The sequence below is a fragment of the Bubalus kerabau genome, chromosome X, assembly GCF_029407905.1.
Source record: "Bubalus kerabau isolate K-KA32 ecotype Philippines breed swamp buffalo chromosome X, PCC_UOA_SB_1v2, whole genome shotgun sequence".
In the NCBI taxonomy this organism is placed as follows: domain Eukaryota; kingdom Metazoa; phylum Chordata; class Mammalia; order Artiodactyla; family Bovidae; genus Bubalus; species Bubalus kerabau.
The window spans coordinates 92,728,990-92,742,501 of NC_073647.1; the positions used below are offsets into that span (position 1 = coordinate 92,728,990).

The following is a 13,512-nucleotide window of genomic DNA, read 5'->3' on the forward strand; positions in this document are numbered from 1 at the left end:
TCTGATAACCTGGAATGGTATGCTATAGATGAGTCAGTTTTCCTTTGAAACCAAAAAACTTTCTATTCATTTTTCTCCTTTTGATCAAAGATAATCTCAAATAAAGATTCTTCTTTTTTGGCCATTCTGCTTGGCATGTGGGATTATAGCTTCTCGACCAGGTGTCAAACCTGGGCCCCTTGCATTGGGAACATGGGGTCTTAACCACTGAACCATGAGGGAAGTCCTAGAAAGACTGTTCTTAAACTCTAAGGTTGGTCTCACAAGAAACAGAAGGAAAAAAATAGATGAACTGGACTTCATAATAATTTAAAACTTTTGTGCATCAAAGGACATCATCAAGAAAGTGAAAAGACAGCCTACAGAATGGAGGAAAATGTTTGCAAATCATATATCTGGTAAGAGTCTGGTATCCAGGATATGTAAAGAACTCATGCAACTCAACAACAAAGAGAGAAACAACCCAATGTAAAAACTGACAAAGGACTTGAATAGATATATCTGCAAAGAAGACATACAAATGGGTAATAAACACACAAAAAGATGTTTGACATCATCAGTCATCATGGAAATGTAAATCAAATCCACTATGAGACTCCATGCCCACTAGGATGACTAGAGTTAAAAAAACAAACAGGAAATAACAAGTATTGGTAAGGATGTGGAGAAATTAGAACCCTTGTACATTGCTGGTGAGAATGTAAATTGCAGCCCCTGTAGAAAACAGCTTGGTTATTCCTCAAAAGTTAAATATAGAATTACCACATGTCCTAGCAATTCCACCCCTAAGTATGTATCCAAAAGGATTAAAAACAGGTACTCAGAAAAATACTTGTACACAAATGTTCATAGCAGCAATATTCACAACAGTCAAATAGTGGAAACCACCCAAATGTCCATCAACAGATGAATGTATAAACAAAAGTGGTACATACATACAACAGAATATTACTCATATAAAGGAATGAAGTACTGATGATTGCTATAACATGGATGAACCTCAAACACATGCTAAATAAAAGAAGCAGACAGAAGATCACATGTTATTCTATGATGCCACTTATATGAAATATCCAGAATAGGTAGATCTGTAGAGACAGAATGCAGATTGGTAGTTGTCAGGGACATGAGAGGAAAGAATAGGGAATGACTGATTAGTTCAGGGTTTTCTTTTGAGGTGTGAAAATGGTTTGGGGACTAGATTGAGGTAGAGATTGAACAGTGTTATAAATGTACTAAATGCCACTGAATTGTATGCTTTAACATGATCATTTTTTATTATGTGACTTTTACCTCAATTTAAAAATATTAAAAAATAAAAATTAGGCCTCATTAGATTTGGCCTGATTATTTACATACGTGTTGCAAAAATGCTAATTTAACATATATACTTTAAGCTTGCTTTGCTGGAATTTTTCATAAGAAATCTCATTTTGAAAGTTTTAAAGGCTATTAAGGCTAGGAAACCAAGCTAAGATTTTTACCTGCAGTACCTATGAATTTGAAAGAACTCTCGTCTTAGGTTCTCCAAAATGTTTTTAAGTTTCCAGAGCCTGCCAAGAAGTAACCTTCCTTATTCACCTCTAAGGCTGGGAACCGTATAAACCACGTACCAGGCTAGATTTCCCAAGAGAGTTTTCCATGTATTGGCTCAATAAAGTCAACCTTAGTTCCTAAAAAGTGTCTGATCAAATCTGATTTAATGAGCATCTTTATCAAATATGACATTCCAGGCAAGACCTTGGTTACAAAACCAATGTTTCCAATAATGTCCTAATAACAAGTAGAAGAGATATATTCTCATTGAACCTACAGAGGTAATTACATTGCTATGAAAATAAAAATAAGGTAAGAGTTTTCAAATCCTGGAAGGCTCAGGCATGGGGACTCTGGCAAATAAAAACATATAATGGCCAGTGAGGGCATTAATGAATCTCTAGGAACTTCTTATGCAGCATATAATTCCTGAAATATTTATATTAATAACATTTTGCCTATACAAATTTAGCTTAGGGAAGGCTAAGCATCTTTTCTGGTTTGGCAACTCTTCTCATGCATGTCATCAATAGTAATATATCAAATAAACCTAATTATTTCTAGCACCTCTCATTTTCTAAGGTAAAAGAACAAATCTGTTATGATTTCACAGGGGGCCTCTGGAAATTATTAAAATACAATAAGGGGTTACTGAAAAATAATACTTGGTTCTCTATTTAACCAAAATGACAATAAAGGATCTTAAAAATGAGCGTAGGAGGTAATATGATTGTAAAGTATCTCATCTCTTTCATAAGTGAGAAGACTTTGCTTTCTTAAATTATGTTATAATAAAGTCAGTGTAAACCATAGAAGGTTATTCCAGTAAGACATAGAATCTTTGTTATCGAGGAAGCAAAACACTTGCAACCTGTTATTAAAAGAAGGAAGACAAATAATCCAGAAAACTTGTCATTTTAGCAGAGAGAAAATCAAAATCTAGTTTTGCATCAGTGTAATATTTGATAATATGGACCTAACAGAAGCAGAAGATATTAAGAAGAGGTGGCAAGAATACACAGAAGAACTATACAAAAAAGATCTTCATGACCCAGATAACCATGATGGTGTGATCACTCACCTAGAGCCAGACATCCTGGAATGTGAAGTCAAGTGGGCCTTGGGAAGCATCACTACAAACAAAGCTAGTGGAAGTGATGGAATTCCAGTTGAGCTATTTCAAATCCTGAAAGATAATGCTGTAAAAGTGCCACACTCAATATGCCATCAAATTTGGAAAACTCAGCAATTGCCACAGGACTGGAAAGGGTCATTTTTTCATTCCAATCCCAAAGAAAGGCAATGTCAAAGAGTGTTCAAACTACTGCACAACTGCACTCATTTCACATGCTAGGTACAAGGGGCTTCCCTTGTAGCTCAGTCGGTAAAGAATCTGCCTGCAGTGCAGGAGACCAGAGTTTGATCCCTGGGTTGGGAAGATCCCCTGGAGAAGGAAATGGCAACCCATTCCAGTATCCTTGCCTGGAAAATCCCATGGACAGAGGAGCTTGGTGGGCTGCAGTCCATGGGGTTGCAAAGAGTTGGGCATGACTGAACGACTAACACTTACTTACTTACTTCACATGCTAGCAAAGTAATGCTCAAAATTCTCCAAGCTAGGCTTCAACAGTGGAGAAGGCGATGGCACCCCACTCCAGTGTTCTTGCCTGGAGAATCCCAGGGACAGAGGAGCCTGGTGGGCTGCCGTCTATGGCGTCACACAGAGTCGGCAGACAGGACTGAAGTTACTTAGTAGCAGCAGCAGCAGGCTTCAACAGTACATAAACCAAGAACTTACAAATGTTCAAGCTGGGTTTAGAAAAGTCAGAGGAACCAGAGATCAAATTCCCAACATCCATTGGATCATAGAAAAAGCAAGAGAGTTCCAGAAAAACATCTACTTCTGCTTTATTGACTATGCCTTTGACTGTGTGGATCACAACAAACTGTAGAAAATTCTTCAAGAAATGGGATGACCAGACCACCTGATCTGCCTCCTGAGAAATCTGTATGTGGGTCAAGAAGCAACAATTAGAACCAGACATGGAACAATGAACTAGTTCCAAATTGGGAAAGGAGTACATCAAGGCTATATATTGTCACCCTGCTTATTTAACTTATATGCAGAATACATCATGCAAAATGCTGGGCTGGAGGAAGCACAAGCTGGAATTAAGATTGCCAGGAGAAATATCAATAACCTCAGGTATGCAGATAACACCACCCTTATGGCAGAAAGTGAAGAGGAACTAAAAAGCCTCTTGATAAAGGTGAAACAGGAGAGTGGAAAAGCTGGCTTAAAACTCAACATTCAAAAAATGAAGATCATGGCATTCAGTCATATCACTTCATGGCAAATAGATGGGGAAACAATGGAAACAGTGAGAGACTTTATTTTCTTGGGCTCCAAAATCACTGCAGATGGTGACTGCACCCATGAAATTAAGACGCTAGCTCCTTGGAAGAAAAGCTATGACCAACCTAGGCAGTGTATTAAAAAGCAGAGACACTACTTTGCTGACAAAGATCCATATAGTCAAAGCTATGTTTTTTCCCTGCAGTCATGTATGGGTATATCAGGGCTATCCTGATTGCTCAATTGGTAAAGAATCCACCTGTAATGCAGGAGACCCCGGTTTGATTCCTGGGTCTGAAAGATCCGCTGGAGAAGGGATAGGCTATCCACTCCAGTATTCTTGGGCTTCCCTTGTGGCTCAGCTGGTAAAGAATCTGCCTGCAATGCAGGAGACATGTGTTCGATCCCTGAGTTGGGAAGATCCCCTGGAGAAGGGAAAGGCTACCCAATTCAGCATTCTGGCCTGGAGAATTCCATGAACTGTATAAGTACATGGGGTTGCAAAGAGTTGGACATGACTGAGCGACTTTCACTTAGTTTCACTTTCATGTATGGTTGTGAGAGTTGAACCCATAAAGAAGGCTGAGTCCCAAAGAATTGATGCTTTTGAATTGTGGTGCTGGAGAAGACTCTTAAGAGTTCCTTGGCCTGCAAGGAGATCAAACCAGTCCATCCTAGAGGAAGTCAGTCCTAAATATTCATTGGAACAACTGGTGCTGAAGCTGAAGCTGAAGCTCCAATATTTGGCCACCTGATGCAAAGAACTGACTCATTGGAAAAGACCCTGATGCTGGGAAAGATTGAAGGCAGGAGGAGAAGGGGATGACAGAGGATGAGATGGTTGGATGGCATCACCGACTCTATGGACATGAGTTTGAGAAAGCTGCAGGAATTGGTAATGGACAGGAAAGCCTGGCTTGCTGCAGTCCATGGGGTCACAAAGAGTCAGACACGACTGAGTGACTGAACTGAATATTTGATACTAAAGTTCTTCTTGGAAATCTTATAAGTCCATCAAACCTTAGCTACCTTTGACCCCAACAAATAAAATCCTCTTTAGATTTCAGAGGCTCTCTGGTATTTTGGTAAATCTAAATGATTGTTGCCTTTAACTTTTCCAATATATAACATATATATATATATATATATATATTTAAAAACATGATTCATGCTGTGAGTGAAACCAGGAAGCAGTACAGTGTTGAAGCAGGAATGTTGTTCACTTCATTTGTCTTCCTGATCCTTGTACTTGATTTCACATGACAGTGTCTACATTACATACTTGTATTTTCTGTGAAATAAAAACTTAAATAAATCTTGGCAGTTTGATTTTCTAAAAATAAAAAAAAACCACTTTCTATATCTATACATATTCCTTATAGTACAACCCAAAGTGGCAAAAAGAACATATTCATTAACAGATCCAAATACATATAGCCTGTCTGTAGCTTGTAAAAATAAGAAAAAAGTATATAAACCCAATATTATGCTTAGTAATTAATGCATTCACTTACCTAGAAATGATCTAAGTATATAATGAATATCCATTAAGTAACTCAATTTAGTATCAACCCAAAGTCTTCATTTACCTAAAGATCTTATAAATTATCATCAGACTAACATAATTACTGTTGAAATAAAGTTTTTCAGAATAATGACTCAATTCTGTTAAATGAATTTGCATTTGTCATAATCTCAAACATTTATAGAGGTAACATTAGCTTATTCAATCAGTAAACGTGTACAAATTTAGGAAGAATATACCCAACTAGAATAAAAATCCACATTTATATTATACTTAACAATGATAAAGAAAAGCTATAACTGATTTTAGTAAACCAAAATTATTAAGTTAGTCTTGTTTGCCAAAGATTTACCTATATTAGGCAAACATAAATTCTTAAAACATTTGAGCTTATTTTTATAGGAATACTTTTTCAGAACATTAAAAGTCTTGAAATTCAATTTCCTTATTTTCTGGGAATTTTAGAAATATTCTGTTTATCTAAACACTTACTTATTTCTATAAACCAATGAGAATAGAGTTCTTTAAATATAAGAAAAATATTAGGAAAATATTACAGAGTGATGAGGCCTTTCTGAATTACAGACATTATTATTATTATATTCAGGCTACTGCCATAGGAGAAATGTTCATTAATAAAGAACATCTCAAAGAAAAGGAAAGGGGACCTGTAGTTTTATAAAGGCAGGTAAACAAGATAATCATCTGTGAGTCTTATGAGAGTCATGAGGAAGCATGAAAATGGTTCTTTCTGGAATATGCCAGGGCAATGTGGTCTTTTGCAGTTAACTGTTTCTCAGAGAACAAAGGATGAGAGGTTTCCTACTCACACTGATTTCTAAAAGCACAGGGCTCAGATAAATTTCAGTACTGTCAATGAGATGACTCTGCTTTGTCAATTTTGTCTATAGAATTTCTCTGTGTTCTCTTTTATATGCCATACTATTTCTGCCTGCCTTTTTTGTTTTGTTTGGTTTTGGCTTTTGTATTTCTGTGCTATGACCTGTCTTCCTAACTTAATTTTAGGCTCTCTGAGGGAAGAAATTATGTCTTGCATTGATTTGTATTTTCCCTCCTTCCCTCTTTTTGCCTAAAACACTTAATGTTCCATCCCAACTACCTAAAAGTTATTGATTTCAGTAGAAAGACACATTGCCTCTTTCTTGATGTGCTAAAATGGTAGGTAGACTCAAAAATTGTAAGCTTTTCATAATTGGAAAATAGCATCCAAGAACCTTAAAAGTTACATATTCAATTCTTATTTATAGAGAATTCAAGGTTGGACAAACCTTTTCCTCTAACTGGTTTCAGTCTGGCTGCATATATAATGCCAGTCTATTCTTTCGCTAGATGATCACCAAGTTCACCTTCATGAGCAAAGCCAATGTCTAGTGATATTTTTACCAACTTCCTGCCGTCTAGTGTACCTGTCTCATTGACGTAGTCTGTGAACCAGGGCATTGTGCAGCATATGAAATATAGAAGAGATTTCATGAAGAAGTTTATGCATTGTGTAGGCAATACAAAGGCTTTACACTCTTGGGCTTCCCTGGTGGCTCAGTTGGTAAAGAATCTGCCTGTAGTGCAGGAGACCTGGGTTTGATTCCTGGGTTGGGAAGATCCCCTGGAGAAGGGAATGGGCTACCCACTCTAGTATTCTTGCCTGGAGATTTCCATGGACTGTATAGTCCATGGAGTCTCAAAGATTCGGACACGACTGAGTGACTTTGACTTTCCACAGTCTCATAGTAGCCATTTTAACTGATGCTTATGCCTAGAATTCTATTTCAAGTAAAATATTGGGGAGAATGTAGGAAAAAATGGACTGAATATTCAGTCTGTGGAAGCAAAAGAAACTGAAGCATTTAGAATGAGTTCTTAAAGAACAAATTATAACACATGTTTGATGATGTTCTTTTACATCTACTCAACAAGGCTTAATGGAAGAGTAATAAAAGAGTAGGTTAATATGCTGACAAGAGGTTAAAGTGACATGGTATCACTGATAGCAACAATATTAAAGGACATCAGTGAAGTCAGTGAAGACAACATAAGTGAAGGAGCCAGAAAAACTTTTAAAGAGGCTGCTTCAATCATCATTGTAATAATTACATTTATTGTAATAATTACATTTATGGAAAGGCAACCACACTGTACTGTCCAGGAGGTTATGCATTTGTACATTCTACACTCAGCTTTTATGAGCAACAAGTCCAAGATGTACTAAAAAAAATTCTAGATTATGTCATAGGGTCAGGACAGAGAAATCAAATCTCCAACACCTTCTACAAATGGCTGATCAGTACAGTCTTTAATGCCCCTTCTAGATTCTAGCTTTCTTAAGCTCCTTTAAGTAGTAATCTGTGTTCATCATGATGACTTCAGGGTACTACAGTTTTTTTAAAATGACTCCTGAATCATTAAAAAAATATTCTGTTTTGTTCAATATAGTTATATTATAAATCTTTGAAAATCAGGGATCCTGAATGAAAAATATTACCAATCAACCTAAATATTTAGTTTACAAAAACACTTCATTCCCTGGCCATTCTGGGCCATTTACTATATAATCTTTGTAGGTATGTTTTTGTTTTTCTTAAAAGAAGGGGGAATTGTAAGGGAATGGATCTCAAGGGTTAGATCCTTGGCTATAAAGACTCCCTTGAATTGCTTGTGGCTATTGGCTAAAGCAACTTGTTTTCTTGCAGAGATGAAGCATCTGGTTTTTGTTATCTCAATGATGCTGTCCTGGGAATATTACGGTTGCGACGGAAATTTGACCGTATTCTCTATGTGGATTTGGATCTGCACCATGGAGATGGTAAGCCTTCACTTTCAGAGGAGCTTTGCTGCTAGGACTGGCAGGCTTTTATCAGTAAAGCTGTTTCTAGGCAGCTGGTAACAGGAGAAATACCTCTTGCAATTGAAATTTTCCTAATTGAGAATCCTAAAGTAGGTCGAGATTCTTTTAACTGATGTAGTTCCTCCTTTGATGACCAAGCTGCTTCAAAATACCAGGTTCCTATCATTTCTCCTCCCCTCTCCTCCAGTAGTGAAGCTCTCCAGTAGAGAATTTTAGGAAGTGGAGATCAGGGCAAGATTTCTGAGTGTGTACTCCAGTGCTTAGTAACCTCCATCCGGCCACTTCCATAGGTTCTAAATGAAACCTGCAGTCAGAACTGAGCGTCCTGAGGCCGCTCTTAAAACAGAAGGGATGCATGATGGACTAACACTCTGAATTTTTCACCAACAGGGATATCAACTCATGTAGTAATCAAGATCTGCGCCACTTGCTTTGTGTTGTTAAAATTTTTAATCTTGCACAAACCCAGGGCATCTTCTCTAACTTTTAGTAGTAGCAGACTGTAACAATTTGCCTTAACCACATTAATCCTCTCTTAGAAGACTTCACTAAAAGGTTATATGCAGCCCTCCTGTGTACCTTTCATCTAGAATGTAGAGCTTAAGTGACAGTTACCCTCATTCTATTTCTCTTATAAATATAGCCCGTGTATCACATATATTTTCATCAATCTAGGAACACTTATCTAGTAAAACTAGTTAAGAATATACCCTTCCTGCTCCCCACATCAGTGATTGCTGCTTCCCTGTTTCCAGGGATCATTTGAGACAAACTAACATAATCAAGGCATAAGAGTAGTGTATCATGGAAGCTGGGGTCAGCTCTACTGCCAAAAAAGAAAAAGAAGGAAGAAATTGTGGGAGAGATAGTAGTAGTTCAACTAGATGGAAGCTTCCATGGAATGGTGACAGAAAATTAAAGGTAACAGAGGAGAGAAGAGTTAAAACAACCAACACACTACTTCGAGAACCATGTCCAATGAATATAATACTCAACCAATGCAAAACACAGCTTTGCTCAAAACCCTTCAGAGACGCTGATTGCTTATAACAAGGGTAACATTTGGCCTGTGGCTTGTCTTTGTATGATCAGCAAGCTAAGAATGGTTTTTTACATTTTACAATGTTGTAAAGAAAAACATGCAATAAAGACCATGTAGTCTACAAAGTCTAAAATACTGTGTAGCCACTTGGTTTGCTAACCATTGACCTACAGCAGTGGTTCTTAAACTTGACTGCAGATTAGGATGACCTATGGGGGGAGGTGGCAAATTGTAAAATGCAGATCCCTAGGCCACATTCACCAGATATTGGATTTAGTAGGTCTGGTATGGAACCTGGGAGTCTCCATATTAATAACACCCCAGTTGTTCCACAGGCTACACTTTGAAAACTGGTAGTCTTCAAGGTAAAGTCCACATTATTTGCCCTGTCTTTCAAGGCCTGCCTCAAAGAGGCCACACTTCCTCTCTCCAGCCTCCTCTCTCACTGCTTGCTGTCTATGCTACTGTACTCAGTGATACCCGGACACATCTCACTGTTCCCACCTTCCTGACTTTGTGGTTCTTTTTCCTAACCTAGTTTTGCATTCTCTTACCCTTTTATATCTTCCAGTTCTGCCCAAGAGCTCAAGTTGGTAGTAAATCTGCTCTGACCACTCCTGTCCAAGTAGTTTCTCCCCTTGCTCATGTCCTGTATTGTTTCTATCACTGATATGATATTTAATTATATGTTGTATTACTAGTGAATTCTTTAATGTGTCTGTGTCAGTTCCTCCAGAGCACAGATCAAGTTTTGACTTCTTTCTGTCCTACACAGTGGCAGGAACAAACAGACCTATGCCTATAGTAGTGGTTCAGTAAAATAGTTGTTGAATGAATGAGTGATTTTGAAATTCAAACTCTTTGTATCAGAGTTCAAGAATAGGATCAAGTCTATTGAACCATGTAAGAATGAATGAAATAAGACTGTCACCTGAAACCATTCTTCCATTTGCAATGTTATTTCTGCACCATTTAGAGTTTCCTGTTTTAGCCAACTTTTATGGTGTGTTTCATTTCAGTTTATTTCCCCTCTTCAGCACCTCCCTTCCAGTGACCCCTGCCCCACCTCCAAACACTTACACATTTGGTTTATTTTAAATCTCCCATGATTCCATAACTAGCACCTCGCAGTGGCTTCACCAGCACCCCTACCCCATCCTCACTTTCTTTCAGCTACCTAGCCACTCTTCCCTTTCACACCAAGCCCCTTACCCTCCTCTCTATGTCCTTTCTTAAAGTATGATTTTCTAACAACACCTAATGGCATTTCCCATGAGAAGTGATACAAATGGCTGTTAAAGAAATGAAAAGGTGCTTAACACCCTAAGACTCAGAGAAATGCAAATTAGAACAAGAACATTCTTTCTGCCTAAGATTAAAAAGAATGATACCTAGTGTCAGTCATGATGTTGAAAAAGGGTAACTCTCATACACCACTGAGAGAAGTATAAATTGGTACCACCTTTCTTGATGGAGAAATAATCAGGATTTTCATGACTTGTACTTGTTTATACTTCCATTTCTAAGTTAAAATACTAGTTTAATTTATTTTCTTTGGTTTACTTAATGCTTTGTGCCTGGAGCCTTTAACTTCTGTTAACTGCCTCCCTAGGGCAAAGCATAAAGCTTGGGAAATTCAAACATACCTGAGATATACAAATAGAGTTAATATTTTTTAAGGTCTCTGTTGGCCTCTAAAGAAGACTGAAGCATTAAGTAAACAGAGACAATTTCTTTATTTGAAGTATAAAAGAGGGTAATACATGAATTTGCTAACAGTCCTCCCATTTTACAACCAGATTATCTGAATACAGTATGACAATTATGTGATTCTGGGAGGAAAGTGTAGAGGTAAGCAGGGTGTGTATCTGAAGAAGTCGTGGCTTATAAGAGACATCATCTATCTCCCAGGCCTCTTTTTTCTGACTCTGTTAAAATGAAAAGGAAACTCCTTTCTTGAAGTTTTTCCTTCTATCTTTTTCCAGGCTTCAAAAAGCTGTCATCAAGCTGCTATTAAGGGCTACTTTCAGCCTTCCATGTTTTAGCCAGAAACATGTACTTAGTATACATGGAACTTTGGGTGGATTGCATTTATAACCAAATCTGTATTATAGAAAGGCATTTTAAAGTTAGATTTACACTGTGTAGTGCATAATGTTGGTATAGATGATGTTTTTCAAAGGGTTGCCATATTGTACTTCTTTGAAAAAAAATCCCAAGAATGTAACTTAGAACCAATGAAACAAAACAAAATATAAAACTTCCAAGATGGTGCCAGTTTCCTTTATGCAGCTCTGTTGATAATACATCAATTCTGAGCTCTAGTCCTTCCCCACCTTTTAGAACACATTGTGAAAGACAGCCTGGGCATCCCCATTGCTTGGAAATGTCCAGCTTTAATTTGAATGAATTTGAGAAGGAACCCTAACTTCACTTGGGGCTCATCCTATAATGACAGAGATTCAAGACCTGAGTTTTGTTCCTTTTATTCCACAGCTTGCTAGCTTTATTATTGCTACCTTCTCTCTCTTCCTTCCTCCAGCTGCTTTCTAGAGTTTCAGTTGTTAAAACAGGAGTTGCACTTATAAAGTGTTTCTTCTGCCATTTCTTTCTCTGGTAGGTGTAGAAGATGCCTTCAGTTTCACCTCCAAAGTCATGACGGTGTCCCTGCACAAATTCTCTCCAGGATTTTTCCCAGGCAAGTGATCTGTGTGCTCAGTGTTACATATGAGGAATAAATACTGCAGTTTTTCTATACATTTCTTATATCTTGTATTTGGATAGCTACATGCTGTGAATACCTTGTTGGTGCTACCCCATGCAAAAATTTAACGGAGGTCATTTCAGGTGACAATGATAAAAGGAATGTAACGCTGCTGCTTTTTCCAGATGATTTTCATTGATTGTCGAGAGCTCACTTACACTTACCGGACTATCAGATAGCCTGTATAACCCCCAACATCCTGATAAGTGCAATGATATATTAATATTATGTCAATCTAAGGTGTATGAGAAGTCAAGAAGAGAAGTTTCTCTCTTTTTTTATTCATTTGGTCCAGCAAGATGGAGACTAAAGTAATTTATTTTCTTATGATTTTCCTACTTCCCCGACATTATTTACAAGTTTTTTCTTATTCACTAATTTCATTCCCTTAGAAACCATCGTTCATTCAAATTGTTCTCTTAATTGACCTTTTGATTTTCTGAATTCCTACTCAGAGAAGCCTTCATATTTTCTAATTCTCATGTTCTTAAAACTGTTCTTGGCGCTCCTCTCTTTGACAGGAACAGGTGACGTGTCTGATGTTGGCCTAGGGAAGGGGCGGTACTACAGTGTAAACGTGCCCATTCAGGATGGCATACAGGACGAGAGGTATTACCACATCTGTGAAAGGTATGACAGCAGTGCTGAGCCAGTAACAAGCGCATTACATTTCTATTAGATGAAATGGCCTCTACTCTCACAGAATTCTTGTTTTCAAAGAAAATTAAAAAGCTACTATATACCCACATGCCATTTGTACACTGCTCACTATGCTTATTTGATCAGGTAGCCAGCCCCTGTCTGGGGGAGCAGAGTGTTTGGACCAGAGCCAGACTATCGGTTTGATCTTACCTGCCACCCCCTAGCGGAGAAGGCAATGGCACCCCACTCCAGTACTCTTGCCTGGAAAACCCCATGGACGGAGGAGCCTGGTAGGCTGCAGTCCATGGGGTCGCTAAGTCAGACAAGACTGAGCGACTTCACTTTATTTTTTCACTTTCATGCATTGGAGAAGGAAATGGCAACCCACTCCAGTGTTCTTCCCTGGAGAATCCCAGGGACGGGGGAGCCTGGTGGGCTGCCGTCTATGGGGTTGCACGGAGTCAGATACGACTGAAGCGACTTAGCAGCAGCAGTTTGTTTTCCATTACGGAGATCTGCTTCCATCCACTGGTGTGAATATTAGAGAGTTCTTGAGTTCTATCAGTTGTGTTAAAATTGGAGTCAGAAATTCTGGGTTTTTTGCAGTATAGTTAGAGTTTAAATTAGAGCCACTTGTAGGCAGACAGTTTACAGCCAGGGTGTAGACCAGACCACTGGGACTAAAAAGCCCTACACAATGAGGAAAAGGGTGGCTAAACTCATATTCATAAAAAACTGGGATCGCTCAGGTACAAATTCATTGCTGACATTGGCAGTAGAGAAA

At 38.1% G+C, this 13,512-nt stretch overlaps 2 protein-coding genes across 9 annotated transcripts in view; both read left to right on the plus strand.

Annotated features, from left to right (window-relative positions):
• HDAC8 (histone deacetylase 8) overlaps positions 1-13,512 on the plus strand; it is a 239,528-nt gene that overhangs the window by 58,881 nt on the left and 167,135 nt on the right. For all 8 annotated transcript variants that reach the window (XM_055564946.1, XM_055564945.1, XM_055564951.1 and 5 more), the window contains exons 5-7: positions 8,126-8,238; positions 11,943-12,020; positions 12,608-12,716. In XM_055564946.1, the coding sequence (XP_055420921.1) occupies positions 8,126-8,238; positions 11,943-12,020; positions 12,608-12,716 (300 nt within the window). The remainder of the gene's footprint in view (positions 1-8,125; positions 8,239-11,942; positions 12,021-12,607; positions 12,717-13,512) is intronic.
• RPS4X (ribosomal protein S4 X-linked) overlaps positions 4,387-13,512 on the plus strand; it is a 236,677-nt gene continuing 227,551 nt past the window's right edge. Inside the window, exon 1 of the mRNA XM_055564958.1 lies at positions 4,387-4,390. The gene's annotated coding sequence lies outside the window, so the exon portion shown is untranslated. The remainder of the gene's footprint in view (positions 4,391-13,512) is intronic.